The sequence below is a fragment of the Hypanus sabinus genome, chromosome 19 (assembly GCF_030144855.1).
Source record: "Hypanus sabinus isolate sHypSab1 chromosome 19, sHypSab1.hap1, whole genome shotgun sequence".
Classification (NCBI taxonomy): domain Eukaryota; kingdom Metazoa; phylum Chordata; class Chondrichthyes; order Myliobatiformes; family Dasyatidae; genus Hypanus; species Hypanus sabinus.
Genome location: NC_082724.1, coordinates 38,548,563 through 38,570,240, shown reverse-complemented (window position 1 = coordinate 38,570,240; position 21,678 = coordinate 38,548,563). Strand labels below are relative to the sequence as shown.

The following is a 21,678-nucleotide window of genomic DNA, read 5'->3' as shown; positions in this document are numbered from 1 at the left end:
CCCTCTCTCCCTCTGCCTCCCTCCTGTGTATCTGTACCTCCCACCTTCTTTGAATGAATCTTTCTGCCTGCCTCCTTTTCTCTGCCTCTTCCTCCTCTTCTATCTCCCTTCCATCTGTCCCTCTTTCACATCTGTCACTCCTTTCTCTCGCACCCCCTATTCTGCCATCCTCTCAATCCTTTTTCCCTTTCTCCTCTCCCTCGTTCATTCCATCTCTCTCCTCTTTGTCTCTCCTTTTTTCTCTCCCCCTTCTCTGTCTCTCAGTTCTCTCGCCCCCTCCTCTGTCCCCTACTCTCATCTCCTTCCTCTCATTCTGTTTTTCCTTATCCTTCCTTCACCCCTTCTTTCCTTTTCCCCTCGCCCTTCTCTTTCCCTTCACCCTCATTTCCCCCTCTGCTTTCTCTTTCCCCTTCTCTCTCTCTCTCTCTCTCACTCTCTCCCCCCTCTCTCTCTCTATTACCCCAGCTTGTCTGCCTCTGCCTGTCTGGCCGGGTAATTTAAAATTCCTGCTCGGTTGATTGGCGGTTGGCGGGTCACGTGGCGCGCGCTCGCTCGCCGTGCGGAGGCTGGCGCTCGTGCCACAGACGGACCCGGCTGCACTTTATTCGCCTCGGAGCCGCTCCGCTCCGCTCCGTCCCGTCCCGACAACTCGTCGCTTCGCCGTCAGTGTATTTTTTTTTTATTTTCGTCAACACACACACAAAGCTCGGCTCAGCCTCGACCGAACTCCCTGCGGCAATGGGGGACAAGAAGAGCCCGAACAGGTAGAAAACACACGCCTGGTGGCCGTACTGTGTTCGACGACTGCAAAGAGAGAGAGAGGGAGAGACCTTTAAATGGAGGAGCTGCTGCTGCCGCCGCTGGTGTCTGTGGGCTTTTAACGTGCGTTCGCCTCCTATGCCCAAGTGGCCGTCCCTGTGCCAGGGCTCATACCCCCCCCCCCTCCCTTCCAGTCACACAGCCATGGCGGACGGCGCTGTGTACACTCACCCACTGGGAGGGAAGAGAGCGCCGGGTGAAAGAGACGGGGGGAGGAGAGAACGGACCATTTTTTGTTTTGCACACACATAATCTCACACACACACAGACAGACACTTTGTCGAGGCAATGGCAGCGCTCGAGTCCGTGGCCGGTAATGTCGAAGCCTTTTGTACGTACGTGTGTTTTATTTTATGTATGCGTACATATTACAGATATGTGATATGTGTAATGTTCTCTTGTTTTTGTTGCAGTTTTTCAAGGCCGAAGAGGCAAGCCAAGCCTGGCTCGGAGGACGGTTTCTGGGACTGTAGTGTCTGCACCTTCAGGAACAGTGCGGAAGCTTTCAAATGCAGCATTTGCGATGTACGGAAAGGGACGTCCACTCGGTGAGCGACGAGTTCTCGATATTTTTTTTGTTGCTGTCTCTTGATTTGTGTGTCTGGGAGGGGATGGTGGTTATTGACGATATGTGCCTGGAAATAATTAAATACTGGTTGAATCCAGACTTGTTGATTTTGATGTTACCATGCTAGGATGGATTTGATTGTAGTTTTTTTTTGGCGTAACCACTCGCTACTTCGTTCTGTGCAATTGTTGCACGGGATGGTTTACCTTATTTCAGACTGAATGTTAGGAATTGGGCTGCCATGACATTTGTTGTAAAAGGCAGGCGACAGGACATGATCATGAGGGGAGGGCACCTAGAAAGGTGGAAGTACTCCCGTGGAATGTGTAACTCTTCAGCCCCATATCGAGAGCTATTATCAGCCACTTGCGCTTTGACAAATTTCGCGTCGAGGTGAGTATGCGTTTGTCCTTGGGCACGTTTAAAATCGAATATGCCATCACTGTTGATGTGTAGGCGATTTTGTTAGTAGTTTTACTCGGGTAGCGAATCTTTCTACTTTTAATCGTACGCGATTTAAAGTAAATAATTTACTAATAGCTTGGTAAATTCCCATTGGGTTGCCAAGTGAACGGCTGAACTTAGTACGTGGAAGAGTTTCAGGAACTACTTTTATAAACTTCGATGATTGTCGTCATTTATGATTTTTTTTTCAAAATGACGGCATTTCTGTACTTGCTTCCAGCTGTGAGTAATAAGTGACTTTCTGCAGAAATCCCTGTGTGGGTTTGTTGTGATGTGGTTGAGTTCTGTCTATTATTTTACGCAGCGATTGAAACTCATTGTGGGAAACACTTCCAGAAAACTCCGATTTTTGCTAATAACTGATGCAATGCAGAAAAATGGTGGTATTGTGAAAACTGTTACGATTTGAACATCGAATCCCAATTTCAATAACATCCTTCCCTATCCCTTTAAATAGTTCTGAGGTGTTGATGACTTGATTGACACCATATGGCATCCTTCTCTCATTATTTGTTATAGTTTGTGACGGGTATGAAAGCCAAGGGGGTTTTGTTTTGGGAGGGAATTACTTCCCGATTTGGACAGTGAACTGACGATACCATCCATCCCCGGGACCAAAGAAAGGTTAACACAGGCTATACTTGAGGCATCATGGTGCCATATACATTTTTTTCAGTGAAATACTAGTTATAAAAACAAACATCTCCCGGGATGAAATGAACATGTGAAATATTAGTGAAGGACAGTATTGCTAAAGATGTGCGGTAGGTTTACTCTCTATATGGGATTGATTATTGGATCCTAGTCCTAATGCAACAGTTATTAATGTAACTGTTGCATTCCCAATCACATTTGAATCCAACTAAAGTACCTTCTCAGAAAACTGCTTGTTTTAAGTGAATCATTTCTATATCATTGCATGAAAAACTTCCTGTAAATTGGTGCCATGGTAATTCAAAGGGAAAACAGTCCTGGGGAAAAAAGCAGGCCGGGCAGCATCTGAGAAAATCTGTTTTAAGAGATGGAAATAAAATATTGTTGTAGTTACTGTTGGTTATTGAGATCTGTGATCCTTCAAAGCCTATGTCTGATCTGAATAATCCAGATTGCCAGCATTTGCAATATTTTGCTCTTCAAGTATCATTAATGTTCCCAATTGAAACTATTTGCATGAGTTTCATTGTCAAGTAGTTTTCTTTGGTGCTTCAAGTCTGACTTGTATTTGACTGGAAATGCAAATGTTATTTTTTTCAAAATGATGCTGCAGAATTGTCATGCACAAGGTTTTGTTCTGCTTTTCTTCCCCTACAGTTTGGGGTACATGGAATAATATGAAATTAGATTTTTGTTAACTGAGAACTTGATCAGTTTTCCAACTGTAGGGACAGAATAAATTTCCACCAACGGAAATGGACTTTGGTGACCTAAATTGTAATGTTTCTGGAAAATCAAAAAAAAAGTGCATGTGCTGGTGATCTGAAATAAAATAAAAACAGAAAATGCTTTACACTCAGCGGATCGGATACATAAGAAGAGACAATATTACAGGACTGTTTCTCTTACCATAGATGCTGTCTGACCAGCTGAGTGCATCCAATATTTTATGTGAAATGTTAGTATTCTATGAGATGAAAAATAGTCTTGAAATAGAACATCTGCCATTCCATTTTATTCAAATAAAATGAGCAAATGGAGATTTCCACATCACTCTATGGATTAATTGGTTGGGAAATGGTAAATTTAGTCCATAATTTAAACCGGAATGGGGACATCATTGGTTGTATGTTAAATTGTTGAATTTCTAAGTGTGTGTATTTGTGCATTTCACCAACAGGAGCTGATTATAATTGGCAATGTTCATTCTCTATAGAATAACAGGAAGATGGAAACAATTGTTTACAATGGCTACCATAAACTCCACCTTTATCTCTGTAAACTCATACAGCATTATCTCAGGTTTAAGCAGCCTGTGGAAAAAATGCATTCTGTTGAATCTGGGGGTAGGTTCAAAGCTGTCAAGACCATTAAGTCTACCCAAAACTCAGTGTTATAAAACTTTATCTGAAGTGTCAAGTAGCCCTTTGATCTTTTAACTCTGTCTCCTTCCTTCCTTAAAGTATGAATACCATATAGTGTTTCTTAGGTTGAATTTCCATATAAAAATTAAATCTTCATTGTTTTGAGAATTAGTTGATCGTGAATGAAGCAGTGCTGGTTTGCCATTGAGTTTCAAAAGAGGAATTTGGTAATTTTTTGGTTTGTGCTTTTTGACCTCCTACAGTTTTGGTTTGTTGTAATCTTGTCAATATTCACATAGCTAGACCACTTAGTGACGTATTATCAAGTTATGTCCTTGATTGCATTAAGCCCCAAACTGAATTTCTGGGGAGCAGTGGAAATGTGATTTTTTTTTGTATGTGGATTTGTGTCAATAACAATCAATTTTTATACAAAGCTTGGTTGTTGTACTAGTAAGACTGGTGAGCAACAATGTGGTTAAATATCAATTTTTAAATCCTCTGTACATAAATTAATGAAGGAAAATGAACCATTAATGTTCAGAATTCAGATAATTTAGCATGTGGTTAATTTTCAATATAATTTTACTTATACTTTGCTTCTGGAGAAGATTGGGAATTGGAAAATGTCTCTGGAGGATATATTCCTTTTGGATCTTGTGGTTTTTATATCCAAAAGTGTATAATTTGGTATGCTCGATTTGTTTCTGCATTGTATATGGCATTTGGTTGAGTATTTCCACTAAATTCCACTTTGAATGACTTAAAATTTGTAATTGAAATGCTTAATTTTCAGATTTCATGCAATTTCAATTTTGGAATAGTATTCTCTTGAGAATTTACTAGGGGAAATTTTGTTTGATCTTTACTGCTTCAACTCCTCTGGAAATATTACAAAAAGTACCAACAGTATTCCCTTTTTTTAAAAACAAATGCAACAGTTGAAGTGGTCAACCTTACTACAAAATTAGAGTAGTGTGGTTGATGTGTCAAAATGAGATTGTGTATGAATGAGTGTGCGCACATGTAATGAAATCATAGCTATGATATTTAACATGCTGGCCAAATGTAGAAATTTTATTGTAACTTAAGTGTGCATGAAGTACAAGATGATTGTGAAGAGTGTATGATACCTGTTGCAATGTTTTAATTTTCAGTTATAATGTTAATTACTCATCAGAGCAAATATTTGGATGAGTGAAAATCAGCACATAGCTTGAAAAAAAAATGCATGTATGCTTGAAGGAAAATGTTTTCTGTAGGTGATTTCTTTCCTGTACTTTTCCATCAAGCTCTTTTTACTGTTTACTTTTTTACATCCTTCAACCTTAATTTACTTTTGAAAAAAACATTGAATATTTTTTTGTTTGCAACATGCATTTCATCTGCTGAATATGCATCTGGTCTTGAGGAGCTATTTGGATTATGTAAAGATGCAGCACTTTATTGCCAAACTTTATAGAGGATGAAAACATTGAGAGAATATTCTAGTAATAGTGATGGAAATGAAGAGAGTGGTTAATATCTGGAAACTTAAAGGATGGAGGAATAATTGTGTTCACAGGGTCCTGCAGTATGGTTATTTTGCATACTACATCCATGCTGACCATTGGATGCCCATCTGTATTCATCAAACAGCATTTGGCCTGTAGCTTTCTATGATTTGGCAGTTCAACTGCTCACATTGACACTTAAATGTGTTAGTCACTTGCTTCCACTGCACTTCCAGGCAGTACATTCTGGACACTCGCCCTTCTTTGTTGTGTATAGAAGTCCCCTTCAGGTCAGTTTTTAATCTTTTAATTCTAACCTTAAATCTATGTCCTCAAGTTTTATTTGCCTCTGAAGAGGAATGTTTTTTGCAGTCTTCCCTAACCTCTATTTTATATTCTTCAATCATGTCCACCTTCTCCGCTGTAGAGAAAGCAGCTTCATTGTTAGCTACTGGTGATGTTCCTGAAGACTGGCTGGTTATTAATGTTTTTGGTTAAGTGTAGAAGGACAAGCCAAGGAACTAGTCAGCCTGACATCTGTATTAGGAAAGTTACCCTAGGGAATTCTGATGGACTGAGCCTATTTGCACCTGACTTGACAGTCAGCATGGTTTTCAGTGTGGAAAGTCATGTTTGATGAAACTTTCAGAGTGCTTTGCTGAGGTAACTGAAGAGGTAAATGAGGGTAGTGTGCAATACTGGATCTGCTATTAGGGAATGAGAGCACAGGTGACAGAGGTTTGTGTAGGGGACTACTTTCCATCTAGTGACCACAATGCTATTAGTTTAAAAGTAGATGTGCAAAAAGATAGGTCTGGTCTATGAGTTGAGATTCTAAATTAGACAAAGCCAATTTTGATGCTATCAAAAATGGATCCGGCAAGTGTGGGTTGCAACAGGCTGTTTTCTGGCAAAAGTGTACTTGGTAAGTGGGAAGCCTTCAAAGGTGAGAGTACGAAGCTCATATTTGCCTGTCAGAATAAAAGGTAAAGGTAAGAGGTGTAGGATACCTTGGTTTTCAAGAGAGATTGAGGCCTTGGTTAAGGGTAAAAAGGGATGTGCATAGCAAGTATAGACAGGTAAGAACGAGTGAGGTGCTTATGGGGTATAAGAAAAGCAAGAGAACACTTATGGAAGAAATCAGGAGGGCTAAAAGAAGGCATGAAGTTGCTCTTGCAGACAAAGTGAAGGAGTATCCTAAGAGATTCTACAGATGTGTTATGAGCAAAATTGGTCCTGTGTGCAAGGGACAAAATTGGTCCTGTGGAAAGGGACAAAATTGGTCCTGTGTGCAAGGGACAAAATTGGTCCTGTGGAAAGTCAGAAGGGTAATCCATGTGTGGAGCCAAAAAGTGAGGCAAAGTGGCATCAATTTAATGGATCCTATACAGATTACAGAGGAGGAGGTGCTTGCTATCCTGAGGCAAATCAGGATGAAGAATTCCCCAGGCCCAGCCAAAGTGTTTCCTTGGACCCAAGTGGAAAATTTGCCAGGGCCCTAGCAGAGATCCTTAAATCATTCTTAGTGACCCTGGAGACATACCAGAACCATAGTTGTTCTGCTGTTTAAGAAAGGCTCTAACATAAACCAGGAAGTTATAGGCTGGTGGTCTGATGTCAATTGTGGGAAAGTTGTTGGAAGTTATTCTAAGGGACTGAACATGAGTACTTGGATGGACGTAGACTGGTAACTGATCATGGATAAAGCCAAAGCAGTGGATGTTGTCTACGTGGACTTTAGCAAGGCATTTGGCAAAGTCCTGCATGGGAGGTTGGTCAAGAAGATTCAGTTTCTCGGCATTGTAAATGGGGTAGTAAATTGGATTAGACATTGACTTTGTGGGAGATGCCAGAGTGTTTGTAAATGGTTGCCTCTCTGACTGGAGGCCTGAGACTAGTGGTGTGCTGCAGGGATCTGTGCTGGATCCATTGTTGTTTGTCTTTGTCAACAATGTGGACGCTATTGTGGTTAACTGGATGAGCAAATTTGCGGATGATACCAAGATTAGGGGTGTAGTGAACAGTGAGGAAGGTTATCATGAGGGATCAGAGGGATCTGCATCAGCTGGAAAAATGGGCTGAAGCTGGCAGGTGGAATTTACTGGAGATGAGTGTGACTGTTGCACATCGATAGACCAACTGGGGTAGCTCTTACAGTGAGCGGTAGAGCACTGAGGAGCGTGATAGAACAAAGGGATCTGGGAATACAGGTCCATAATTCATTGAAAGTGACATCACAGGTAGATAGGGTTGGAAAGAAAATACCATAAATTTAAAGTATTGAGTACAGGAGATGGGATGTTATGTTGAAATTGTGTGAGACATTGGGGAGGCCTAATTTGGAGTGATATGTGCAGTTTTGGTCATGTACCTACAAGAAAGTGGTAAATGTAATGTCTCAGTTAGGATTTTTACTGCTATGCTGTAGGTATTTCATTTTAGCAGTTCTGTAAGAGCAGGCTGTTCTTTCAGTCTGTTTGTGTTTGAGCTGAGAGAAGGGACTTTGTTGTTCAACTAAGGAATGTGGTGCCAGCCAATCAGAATGGTGGAATTGGGAGAATGTTCTTGAATGCTTGGCAGAGTGGTTTTGTGAGGGACACTGGTGTAGGTTGAGGTCTCTTTTTGGCAGGAGCTGGGAGAGGACAGGAAGGAAGAAGGCTGAGGATACTGTCCCTGTTGCAAAAGGTGCTTTGTGCAGATGAATTGCTTCAAGGAGCGAGGACCACTACTCCCATGGGAAAGTCCGTTTGTGCGAGATGGATGTTGAGTGACTTTCGGAAGGTGGTGTGTGCTGAGGGGTCCAGCGCATAAGTTATGGACAGCTTCAAGATGAGCTCCAACGTGTGCATATTTGACTGTTTAATTATAATGGACCCTTTTTGTTTTTCATTTTTTTTCTTTAATAACTGTTTGGTTACATTAACATTCTTAAGTATACTTCATAATCGTATGCAGTGTACGATCTGTTATTTCTTAGCCAATGGGCAGTTGCAGGGGAGCAGTAAATCGCACAGCATTCACACAAACCGGAGTCTGGGTGGGTGAGACATCCCAACCTCATGGGTTTGGCAGGAGCAAAGTTGTGTATGTTCTAGATGTATCGAGCCTGAGAAAGGTGGGGTTCTCACCATGGAGTCCAGTGGCTCTTAGCAAGAGGCTAACAAGCTGTACTTACAGAGACGCCCATTAAAAAGCAGTTTCATAAATAGGGCTGAAAGAGTACAGAGAGAATTTACAAAGATGTTGCTGGGTCTGGAGGTCCTGAGTTATGAGGAAAGTTTAAATAGGTTTGGACTTTATTCCTTAGAATATAGTAGATTAAGTGGAGATTTGATTGAGGTATACAAAATTAAGGGGTATAGATAGGTAAAGGCAAGAAAGCTTTTACTGAGGTTGGGTGAGACTACAGCTAGAGGTTATAGGTTTAGAATGAAAGGTAAAAAGTTTAAGAGGAATATGAGGAGAAACTTCTTCACTCAGCAGGTTGTGGGCTACCAGCACAAGTGGTGCATAAGAACTTGATTTCATTCTTTTAAAAAAGTTTGGATAGGAAGATGAATAGTTGGGGTATGGAAGGCTGTGGTCCTGGTTCAGGTTGATGGGAGCCGGTAATTTATGCTTTTGTCATGGACTAGATAGGCCGAAGGGCTTGCTTCTGTGCTGTACTTCTCTTTGACTCCATGACTATGGCAGTGGATGTTGTCTATTTGGACTTTAACGAGGCTTCTGACAAGATCCTAGGCTTGTCTGGAAGGTTAGTTTCCACGGTATACTGGGAGAGCTGCTTGGATAGATTCAAAGCAACATACAAAATGCTGGAGGAGCTCAGCTGGCCAGGCAGCTTTTATGGAATAAACAGTTGAAATTTTGGTCTGAGCCCCTTCATCAGGATTGGAAAGAAAGATGAGAAGTCAGAGTAAGAAGGTGAGGGGAGGGGAGGGGATGAACTAAAGAGCTGGGAAGTGTATGAAAAATAAAGGTGCTGGAGGACAGGGAATCTGATAGGTTGAGGATAGAAGACAATGGAAGAAAGGGGAAGAGGAAGAGCAACAGAGGGGCAGGTAAGGAGATTGAAATGGGTGGCTACTGGGAGATACCTTTTCTGGTGGATGGAGCATAGGTGCTCGGCAAGACAGTCTCCCAAAATACGTCTGGTCCCACTAATATACAGGCAGTCACACTGGGAGCACCATTTACAGTAGATGACCTCAACAGACTCTCAGGTGAAGCGTCACCTCACCTGGAAGGAATATATGGGCCCTGAACAGAGGTGAGGAGGTGGTTTAAGGACAGGTGTGGTACTACTGGACCTGTGGACAAGAGAGTTGCTTAGGGAGTAATCCCTGTGGAAAGTTAGGTAGGGAAAGATCTGCTTGGTGGTGGGATCCTTTTGGAGATGGCAGACATTACAGAGAATTATGAGTTGAGTGCAGAGGCTCATAGGGTGGTAGGTGAGGACAGGAGGACCTGTTGTGGCGGTGAGAGCAGCGTTGATGGTGTAGCAAGGGAAACCTCTTTTTTTGAAGGAGGACATCTCATCATTTCTGGAATGAAAAGCCTTATCCTGAGAGCAGATGCGGCAGAGAAACTGAGAGAAGGGAATGGCATTTTTTTTTACAAGTGGCAGGGTCAGAAGAAGTATAGTCCAGGTAGCTCTGAGAATCGGTGGGTTCATAAAAGATGTAAGTCGATAGACTGTCTCCAAAAAAGTGGGATCTCCTGATACCCACTCATTTCAGTTCTGCTTCCGATTCTGACATGTCAGTCCAGGTCTCCTCCACTGCTGTGATGAAGCCACACTCAGGTTGAAGGAGCAACACCTTATATTCTGCCTGGGTAGACACCAACCTGATGGCGTGAACATCGATTTCCTGTTTCCCTCTCACCTTATCTCACTACCTGCCCATTACCTTCTGCTGATCCTTCTCCATCCCTTTCTTCCATGATTTTCTATCCTCTCCTATCAGATTTCCCCTTCCTCCAGCCCTTTATCTCTTTCACCAATCAGCTCCTTACTTCACCCCCTCTCCCTCTCATGGTTTCACTAGTCTCCTGCCAACTTGTACTTCTTCCTGCCCTCCCCCCCCCCCCCCCCCACCTTCTTACTCTGACTCATCTTTCTTTCCAGTCCTGATAAAGGGTCTTGGGCTGAAATGTCGACTGTTTACTCTTTTCTTTCAATGATGTCTGGCCTGCTGAGTTCCTCCGGCATTTTGTGTGTGTTACTTTGGATTTCCAGCATCTGCAGACTTTCTCGTGTTGGGTAGATTCAAAGTTAGTTTTAAGTAGAAGCAGTTGAACTTATTTATTGGAGTGGATGCTAGTTACTAGTAATGCGCTGTAGAGTTTGGTGTTGTGACCCTTCAAATCCACAAAGCTTGATCAGTAAATTTGTGGATGACATGAAATTAGCAGGTATTGATCGCGAAGAAGTTTATCGAATTTTAAGGGTGGGTGGAATTTTGATCAGTTGGAGAGATGAGTTGAGAACTCACAAATGGATTTACATGAGGGTAATTGTGAGACTATGTATTTTTGAAAGTCAAACCAGCGTAAGACATACTGGTAGGATACCAGGAGTGTGATGCAACAGCAATACAGTGGCATTCAGAAGTCTGGGCACCCTTGATCAAAATTTCTGTTACTGTAAGTGTGTAGAAAATGAACTGATCTCCAAAAGTCATACAGTTAAAGATGAAACATTCTTTTCAACATTTTAAGCAAGATTTTTGTTTATCAGAATCAGACTTTAATCGCCAAGTACCTGTGCACATACAAGGAATTTACTTCCGGCGGATGTTGTCTCTCTGCTCATAATAATAATGATAAATATATATGAAAATATAGATTATACATACAAGTAGTGCAATCCAAGTAATAGTTAGCCGACAGTTAACCGGCAGTTAACTGTTCAGCAAAGTGACCGCAGTCGGGGGAAAAACTTCTCCAGTGCCTATTAGTCTTAGTCTGGAGGGATCTGAAGTGCCTACCAGACGGAAGCAGTTCAAACAGTCTGTGCGTAGGATGGAAGGAGTCCTTTATGATCCCCGCCCTCTTCTTTTGAACAATTTTAAGTGGGGGGGGGAAGGAAAGGGGCACTATGCAAAAGTTTGGGCTCACCAAGAGATTTGAGCTCTTAGATAACTTTTACCAAGGTCTCAGACCTTAATTAGCTTGTTAGGGCTATGGCTTGTTCACAGTCATCATTAGGAAAGGCCAAGTGATGCAAATTTCAAAGCTTTATAAATACCCTGACTCCTCAAACCTTGTCCCAACAATCAGCAGCCATGGGCTCCTCTAAGCAGCTGCCTAGCACTCTGATAATTAAAATAAATGATGCCCACAAAGCAGGAGGAGGCTATAAAAAGATAACAAGGCATTTTCAGGCAGCCATTTCCTCAGTTCATAATGTAATTAAAAAATGGCAGTTAACAGGAACAGTGGCGGTCAAGATGAGGTCTGGAAGACCAAGAAAACTTTCTGAGAGAACTGCTCGTAGCATTGCTAGAAAGGCAAATCAAAACCCCTGTTTGACTGCAAAAGACCTTCAGGAAAATTTAGCAGACTCTGGAGTGGTGGTGCACTGTTCTACTGTGCAGCGACACTGGCACAAATATGACCTTCATGGAAAAGTCATCAGAAGAAATCCACAAAATTCAGCGTCAGAAGTTTGCAAAGGAACATCTAAACAAGCCTGATGCATTTTGGAAACAAGTCAAGTGGACTGATGAAGTTAAAATAGAACTTTTTGGCTGCAATGAGCAAAGGTATGCTTGGAGAAAAAAGGGTGCAGAATTTCATGAAAAGAACACCTCTGCAACTGATAAGCACGGGGGTGGATCAATCATGCTTTGGGCTTGTGTTGCAGCCAGTGACATGGGGAACATTTTACTGGCAGAGGGAAGAATTAATTCAATTAAATACCAGCAAATTCTAGAAGCAAGCATCGCGCTGTCTGTATATATTTTTTAAAAAAGCAAGCTGAAGATGAAAAGAGGATGGCTTCAACAACAGGATAATGATCCTAAACACACCTCAAAATCCACATTGGACTTCCTCAAGAGGTGCAAGCTGAAGGTTTTGCTATGGCCCTAACAGTCCTCAGAAGAGCAGTGCATGCAAGACGGCACAAGAATCTCACAGAACTAGAAGCTTTTTGCAAGGAAGAATGGGCAAAAATCTCCCAAACAGGAATTGGAATACTCTTAGCTGGCTACAGAAAGCATCTACAAGCTGTGATACTTGCCAAAGGAGGTGTTACTAAGTACTGACCATGCAGGGTGCCCAAATTTTTGCTTTGGGCCCTTTTCCTTTTTTTGTTATTTTGAAACTATAAAAGATGGAAATAAAAAAAATAATCTTACTTAAAATGTTAAATAAATGTGTCATCTTTAACTTCGTCTTTTGGAAATCAGGTCATCTTTTACTCAGCTATTCACAGAAATTTTGACCAGGGTGCCCAAACTTTTGCAAGCCACTGTAAATGCACAAGTAAACAGGCTGATGAAAAGGCATTTTGTATGCTGACCTTCATCAGTCAGGGTGTTGGTATAGGAGTTGAGACAGTAAGTTGCATTTGTATAAGTCATTGTTGAGGCTACACCTGGAGTACTGTGCACTGTATTGGTCACCCCTTTATCAGAAAGATATTAAACTAAAAAATTGCGGAAAGGGTTACTGATGATGTTACCAGAACTAGAGGATGTGAGTTATAGGGAGAGGTTGGCCAAGCTTGGTCTTTACTTGGAGGAATGTAGGAGAATGAGGGATGACCTTAGTAAATTCATAAGATCACGAGGGTCATAGATAAGATGGGTGGTAGTGGTCTTTTCCCTAAGGTAGGGGAGTCCAAAACTGGAGCACAGATTTCAGCTAAGCAGGGAAACATTTAGAAAGCAAACACGAGGAAATCTGCAGATGCTGGAAATTCGAACAGCACACACAGGATGCTGGTGGAACACAGCAGGCCAGGCAGCATCTATAGGGAGAAGCGCTGTCGACGTTTCGGACCAAGACCCTTCGTCAGGACTAACTGAAAGGAAAGATACTAAGATTTGAAAGTGGGAGGGGGAAATGCGAAATGATAGGAGAAGACCGGAGGGGGTAGGATGAAGCTAAGAGCTGGAAAGGTGATTGTCAAAAGTGATACAGAGCTAGAGAAGGGAAAGGATCATGGGATGGGAGGCCTAGGGAGAAAGAAAGGGGGAGGGGAGCACCAGAGGGAGATGGAGAACAGGCAGAGTGATGGGCAGAGAGAGAGAAAAACAAACAACTAAATATGTCAGGGATGGGCTAATAAGGGGAGGAGGGGCATTAACGGAAGTTAGAGAAGTCAATGTTCATGCCATCAGGTTGGAGGCTACCCAGCCTGTATATAAGCTGTTCCTCCAACCTGAGTGTGGCTTCATCTTGACAATAGAGGAGGCCATGGATAGACATATCAGAATGGGAATGGGACGTGGAATTAAAACGTGTGGCCACTGGGAGATCCTGCTTTCTCTGGCGGACAGAGCATAGGTCTTCAGCGAAATGGTCTCCCAGTCTGCGTCGGGTCTCACCAATATATAAAAGGCCACACCGGGAGCACCAGGTGCAGTATACCACACCAGCCGACTCACAGATGAATTGTCGCCTCACCTGGAAATTCTGTCTGGGGCCCTGAATGGTGGTGAGGGAGGAAGTGTAAGGGCACTTAGAAGGGACTTTTTCCATCCACAAGGTTGTGAGTACTTGAAACCGACTGTCAGAAGAAATAATTGACGCAGGCACAATTGTATAATTTCAGATACTTGGGTAGGTATGTGAAGGGGAGGGGGATATGGGCCAAATGCAGGAAATTAGGACTAGGTGGGTGAACACAATAGTTGACAGTAGACTTGCTGGCTCAAAGAGTCTGAATTTGTGCTGTACTGCTTGCTCCTTGACTTTACACAAATGAATTTCATCTGCACCCTTTTCAATTTATTTATCCAATAATGTGACTAGAACTGCATGCAGTATTCCATCTAAGCTCTGAATAATCTTTTATTGTTTGAGCACTACTTCCCTTCTCTTCCTCTCAATGCCCTGAATAATGAAGGCCAATATCCCATATGTGTTAACCATGTTATCTATCTGCATTGTCACCTTCTTGGATTTGGAATCGTGCACCAAGATCCATCTGTTTCTCAGTACTGCCTTAGCTTTCATGGTGATGCACTAGCCTCAGTTGTACTTGCAAAATGTATCATCTCACTTCTTTCGGTATTGAACTCTAAATGCAATTTCTTAGTCAATTTCATCAATACATCAATATTAGTCTCTAGTCTAAGATCACCCTCCACTTCCACACTGTCAACAACTCTATCAACACTGATTGTGGCATCTGTAAATTTACTGATTACTTCTCCCATAGCCACATTCAAACCATTCACATTCATTATAAACATTATAAAGGATCCCAGTACAGATCCTTGTCGAATATCAAGGGTCACAGGCATCCAATCGCAAAAAAAAACACCCTTTATCAATCATTCGCTCTCTTCTATTGCCAAGCTAGTTTTGGATCTCATTTGCCAAATTGTTGTGTATCCTATGTGTTCTACCTTTTTGAACCAATCTCCCAAGTACGACCTTCATAAAGACTGTACTAAAATCCATGTAAACTCAAGTTACTGCCCAACCCTCCTCAATGCACTTACCGTAGATTCAGGACTACAGAGCGCACCTGATTAAAAGCCGCATGCTCTAATTTTAGAAAGAAAATCAATTTTGTACTTGTACAAGCCGCACCGGATTTTAAGCCGCAGGTGTCCCACGTTGTAATATGAGATATTTACACAGAAAGATATTACACGTGAGGATTTTTTAACTTTTAATTAAATCCGTATGGTAACATAAACGAATATATATTGCAAATGCTTTTTTTCGAACAGTGCCTGTAACACAGCTACTTTTAAATATACATACGTATCGGTAACACACAAATTACGTTGCGTATACTTTTTTACTGAACAGTGCACGAACAACATTCCAATATCTCCTAAAGACTGGTAAAAAAAAAATATATACTGCAGCCTACCAGGAAAAGTTATTGATTGCCTTCTTCATTTTCCTCCTGAGCACTAAAACCATCAAAGTCCTCTTCTTCAGTGTCCGAATTGAATAAAACCTCAGGATCTCGTCACTCACTTCAGTCTCTTCGTTGTCGCTCTCACTTGAGCGCACGCGGTCCTCTTCATCATGCAGCAGTCCAGCCTTTCGAAACCCGCTGGTGATGGTGGATGTTGTGACACAGCTCCACGCATTTAGGATCCACTGGCAGACTTGAGTTAAAGATGCTCTTCGCATGCATCCTGTTTTGGTAAAGGATTTCTCACCGCTCGTCATCCAAGCCTCCCACTCAATGCGCAGCGCCACTTTAAATGCCCGGTTCACGCTGATGTCCAGTGGCTGCAAGTACTTCGTGGTGCCCCCAGGAATCACAGTGGAATTGAGTTTGTACTCTTGATGGCAGCTTTCACTGAACTTTCATTGTCAGCCGCTTAAAAAATCACCATTGGTGGAAGCTTTAGTCCGGATGCTGTGCAGCTCAGAACACAAGTAAAATGCGTTCGCTCATGGCCACTTGTTTTCAGTGTGATGGACGAGTCACCTTTTTTATTAACAGTCCGAGTGAGAGGCAGGTCAAACGTCAAAGGTACTTCATCCATATTTATGATATCATCTGGCCCGATGGAATTCTCTGCTATCTTTGTTTGAGTGAATGTGCGGAAGTTAGCAAGTTTTTCCTTGTGGTTGGGAGGGAGCTGCTGACAGAGTCATGCGTACCCTGACGGACAGGCCTTTTCGTCTCATAAATCTAAAACACCACGATGGCCCACCTCTAAAATCTTCGATTTTCATTTTGGTGGCGATTGCTTTAGCCTTCAGTCTGATCTGCACGGTGGAAACACCGCGGCCGCCTGCTCTCTGTGTGTTAACCCAGTCTTCAAGAAAGTTTTCAAGTTCGGGCCATCTGCTATGATTACCTCTGAAAGCTTTTGTCGTCTTTTTGCATTGACTCAGTTCTTCATGCTGGCGTCTCCACCGTCTCAACATCGATTTATTTATGCCAAGATTATGTGCAGCAGCTCGATTTCCTTCTTCAACCGCCAGATTGATCGCCTTTAACTTAAAAGCTGCATCATATGCTTTTCTTCGAGTGTTTTCCATGTTGATGAGGGTGAGTACAAATGACTGATTTACAATAATTTAATTGTGAAAGTGCGCTTGATTTATCATACAATTTCATTGGACCTCTGTGAACTACTCATCAATTTTATTGGTCTACTGTTACGAGGCAAAATGTTTTTGGCGGCATGAAAAAAAATATGCATTAGCCGCACCATAGTATAGGCCGCAGTGTTGCCGCAGTGTTCAAAGCGTGGGAAAAAAGTAGCGGCTTATAGTCCGGAATTTACGGTACCTTAAAAGAATAGTTGCTCAGACAAGATCTGCCTTTGTAAAAGCTATGGTGACTCCCTCTTAGTCCTTGGGTTTCCAAATGATAAATCCTGATTTACTCTGTAACTTCCTTACTACAGATATTAGACACAGATCTGTAATTACTAGTCTTTTTTCTTCTGTGCTTCTCAAAAAGGGGACCACATTTGCCATCCTCCAGTCCACTTGCGGCTGGTGGAAGTTTTAAAAAAAATCTCAATCACAGGCGTAGTAGTCTCCTCCTTGCCTTCAATAGCAGTTTTGGATAGATCTCAACCAGACTGATTTATTTACTTTTAAATCTGCTAGGGCATTCAGTGCAGGCAATGCAGACTTGCTCAAGAATTTCACCTTCCCTTTAGTTCTCCAACAACAGTCCTTGATATACAGTGGATTGTGGTTATTTGGGCCATTGGTTAATTGGAGCAGCCGCTTGATTGGAACAAAAAAGAATTGAGAAAATAGCCAAATTTCCCTTCATTTCTTTGGGACATTAGGCAGCGTAATTGGACAGGTGTCTGTCAGTCATGTGCATTTCTGGGGCCATTAGACCTACAACATACTTAGAGTGAATAGTTGCACCACTTGAATGTGCTTGTGTTTATATTACCCATTTGGGCTGAAATGTCAATTTTTAAAAAGCAGTGATTTTGACAAGTTTGCTTTTTTGAAATGTTTGACTTTAAAAGTGTTTTGAGACCCTTGTCATGAAGAGAAGTGTCAGTAGCTGACTGAACCAAATTAAAAGCCATCTGCCTAAAACTACTTGACGTCAGTTGCAGAAGTAACTGGAATGTCAAAATCTACAATTGCATGCTTTATACATCAGGAAGATAAACAGTGGGAAGAATGGCTATTGTGTGAGAGACAACAGAAGACATCCCAAATATGAAATTCTGAAGGTAAGGATCCAGATGTTGAAATGGCCCTCAATTGATGGTTTGCCATTATAACTGGACAAGGTGTGTATGTCAGTAGACTAGTGTTGAAAAACAAGTCAGAGTGGCTAGCTAGCAAGTCTTTAAGTCTCAAAGATTTTAAAACAACAAGTAGCTGGTTGTCTTGATGGAAATGGAGGCACCACATTAAATTCAAGAAAACCTACCATGAGAAAGGTGCTGTGCTGTAAGTACAGAAACATGGAAATCTACAAAACTTCCTGACTTCAGAAAGTTTGTCGATGTTATCCACGATGCCAATGTCTAGGCCTTTTTTTTTATCATGCCTTCTGGATTGTTCCTTTTGCTACAAACATGCAACACTATCAGGTTAAAAAAGAAACCATGAATTACCTAACTCCGTTATGTTCAAATATGTCAGGAATGGAAATAAGAAATTGGGTATTGAGAAAAACCATTAAACCTCTGCTTTAAGTTTACCAATTGACTATTATGACAGCATACACTTGAATTCTTTTGTGGGTAACCATTATGAACTAATACGATTTTGTAGTACTGTAATAATATTGGTAGTGTTAATTTGTTCTGTATTTCATTTAAACACATAACTTGTTACTCAATGCAACAATATTTTTTCCTATACCTTTGTATCTATTTGTATAAAATGGATAATTGGACAGCTGCTTAATTGGCCCAAGATGTACTGGCCCTGATATGTCCCAATCAATTGGAATCCACTATACTTATAAAATACTTTTAGATCTATCTTAATCTTGTATGGCTGTGATATTTTGTGATTCGTGTTTGCATTCCTAATTATTTTCATCTCATTACACTCTTGATGTGGCTTCCCTGTCTTTAGTTCTTTATACCTACCGCATTATGTTTTCCTTTAACCAACCCTTGATTTCTCTCAACATATAGGATTCCTTTAGTTGTTACCCTGGACTTTCAATCTTATAGCAACATTTTGGCCCTGAACTTTTGTATATCATCTTTTTAACCTATAACCTTGCAGCTATAACCTTGCCTCCAAGTAAATGCTCCCAGTCTACTTTTGATATGTTTTCCCTGGTGTTAATGAAATTGCTCTTCACCCTCTTCAATCCCTCTCCATATCTGTTCCTCTGGTCCTGGCAGCATCAGCATAACTCTCCTTTACATTCTTTCCAGTTTAGTGGCGTCTTTCCCATAGCATGCTGCTATAAACTGCAGGTTTCCAAATGCAGCTTCGCTGAGATTTTTGTAGAACTGCAACATAACATCTCAACTTAAATACTCAGTGCTCAGATTGAAATCCAACATGCTAAAAGCTGCCTTCACCACCTTATCTACCTATGGTATATTTTGCTCCATATTCCCCCTGCTCTACAACACTGTTTGGGCCCTACTGTTCTAACATGAATGTCCTATCATGATTGTCTTGCCAAAATGTATTTACTCACTTCCTCAGCCCACATACTTACTAGGCTGGTTAAGGTTCTTCTGTAAATTCTGATAACTACCTTCAATGTTAGTGACAGTACCTATTTCAGTGTCATCTGCAAACTTATTAACCATGCTTGTACATTCTTATCCAAACATTAAGATGGCAAATAGAAATGGTGCCAGCACCAAGCCTGGAGCCACTTGGCCTCCATTCTGAGAAACAATCTTGCGTCATCACCCTCTGCTTTTTACCATCAAGCCAGTTTTCATAGCGTGTGGCATATGGAGCCTTATCAAAGTCCTTTCTGGAGTCTGTATCAACCACATCTAATGCCCAGCATTCATTGACCACCTTGGTTACCACTTCAGAAACCTTAATCAAATTTGTGTGACACGCAAGTGAAAAGTCGTGTGACTATCCTAATCAAACTGCCTTTCCAAGTGTTTGTTTTTATCCCTTCAGTGACTTGCCTACCATGGATGTTAGGCTTACTGGTTTATAGTTCCCAGGTTTTTTTTTGCAGTGCTTCTTAAATAAAGACATAAGATTAGCCACCCTTCAGTCTTCTCGCACTTTTACGTTGATGATCTGTCTTAGTCAGGGCTCCCACATTTTCTTCTCTCATTTCCCATAAGACAAGATCCAGTAATGTTCCTTTCTGTGTTGGTCCGTCTGTATACTGTGCTTTAAAAAAAGAATTTTTTTTAAATCTCTAGACAAGCCTCAAAAACCCTGCCCCCTCAGCGTCTTTTATCTTAAAACAATCTCAGTTAATTTTTGGGAAAGATGAAATTTCCTACCACAATAATCCTATTTTTATCACATCTCTTCTATATGCAAACAGATTTGTTCCTTTAGCGTCTGTACTCTAGACCTCTAGTAACGCACTTTATTCTTAATCCCATATGGCCTAATTTAAGGAGCCTTCTAGGATATCATCCCTTGATACAAGAGTAATACATCAATTGAATTTCCACCCTTTCTTATATCCTACACAGTATGGAGTTGTCAGCCAAGTTCAAGTCCTATATGTTTGAGAATGTCGGTTACTTTAAATTTTGTAATGCTGAGACACAGCTGATTATGTAAAAACCACAACTAAAGTTTGGCTAGTTAACATGGCTATGAACCCTGTGATTATTAGAACTTTGAAATTTGGGTGACAATTTCAATTTTTTCCCATCTTTGTGGTAGTCATGGGTATTTTCTATCTAACACACTTTTGTTTTTAGAAAAATGTTTTGGCATCAGCAAAACTTGATTTTGTTTTATTGTAGATTTGCTTGTATTTCACAAAATTCAGCTAGTGCATTTTTCCTGGAGTTGTATATTGACATGTGCAGACTAATCTGTGAGCATGTTGAGGCTATTTAAAATATAACTTTTATATCCATTTGAGTTAGTTGAATGGTAAGTTTGCCATGAGGTTTTTGGGAGTGGTAGTTCAGATAGTTTTATTTATTATTGCCTCTGAAGAGGATGTGATGTAAATATAATACCTGTAAGTTCATTTACTTTTCACTTCCTAAATGCATGTTTGAGGTTACCTTGGCAGCAGTGATGTAACTAAGAGGTAATGCAAGGCCTGTTTTTAGAACACTAAGTTTGAGTTATCAGGGTTATAAGTATAAAGATAGCTGAAATGTTCAAAGTCTGGTTGAAGATCGCACAAAATTCAATTGCCTGTATCGGTTCCTGGAAGCTACTTGGAAGCTATGGCTTTTGGATCGCTGGCCTTTATAAATCAAAGCATTGAGTACAGAAGTTGGAATGTAATGTTAAAATTGTACAAGGCATTGGTAAGGCCAAATTTAGAATATTGTGTGCAGTTCTGGTCACCGAATTATAGGAAAGATATCAATAAATTAGAGAGAGTGCAGAGACGATCTGCTAGGATGTTACCTGGGTTTCAGCACTTAAGTTACAGAGAAAGGTTGAACAAGTTAGGTCTCTATTCATTGGAGCGTAGAAGGTTGAGGGGGGATTTGATCGAGGTATTTAAAATTTTGAGAGAGATAGATAGAGTTGACGTGAATAGGCTGTTTCCGTTGAGAGTAGGGGAGATTCAAACGAGAGGACATGATTTGAGAGTTAGGGGGCAGAAGTTTAAGGGAAACACGAGGGGGTATTTCTTTACTCAGAGAGTGATAGCTGTGTGGAATGAGCTTCCTGTAGAAGTAGTAGAGGCCAGTTCAGTTGTGTTACTTAAGGTAAAATTGGATAGGTATATGGACAGGAAAGGAGTGGAGGGTTATGGGCTGAGTGCGGGTAGGTGGGACTAGGTGAGATTACGAGTTCGGCACGGACTAGGAGGGCCGAGATGGCCTGTTTTCGTGCTGTGATTGTTATATGGTTACTTTGGAAAACTCATGGTCTTTATGGTTTATAAGTATGTAACTATTTCCAGTGGATTAAACTAAATCTGAGCTTTTCAAGAGGCACATTTTAGTTAGAAATTTTAGTGATTTGAAAATTTCTATGATTGAAAGCTATGTAGTGCTTTATTTTATTATGGGTAGGATTT

At 41.2% G+C, this 21,678-nt stretch overlaps 1 protein-coding gene across 2 annotated transcripts in view; it reads left to right on the top strand.

The window, feature by feature from the left end:
- The first annotated feature begins 577 nt into the window (after positions 1-577).
- rybpb (RING1 and YY1 binding protein b) overlaps positions 578-21,678 on the top strand; it is a 132,992-nt gene continuing 111,891 nt past the window's right edge. For both annotated transcript variants that reach the window (XM_059944334.1, XM_059944335.1), the window contains exons 1-2: positions 578-764; positions 1,233-1,367. In XM_059944334.1, coding sequence (XP_059800317.1) covers positions 739-764; positions 1,233-1,367 — 161 coding nt within the window. In that variant the 5' untranslated portion in view covers positions 578-738. The remainder of the gene's footprint in view (positions 765-1,232; positions 1,368-21,678) is intronic.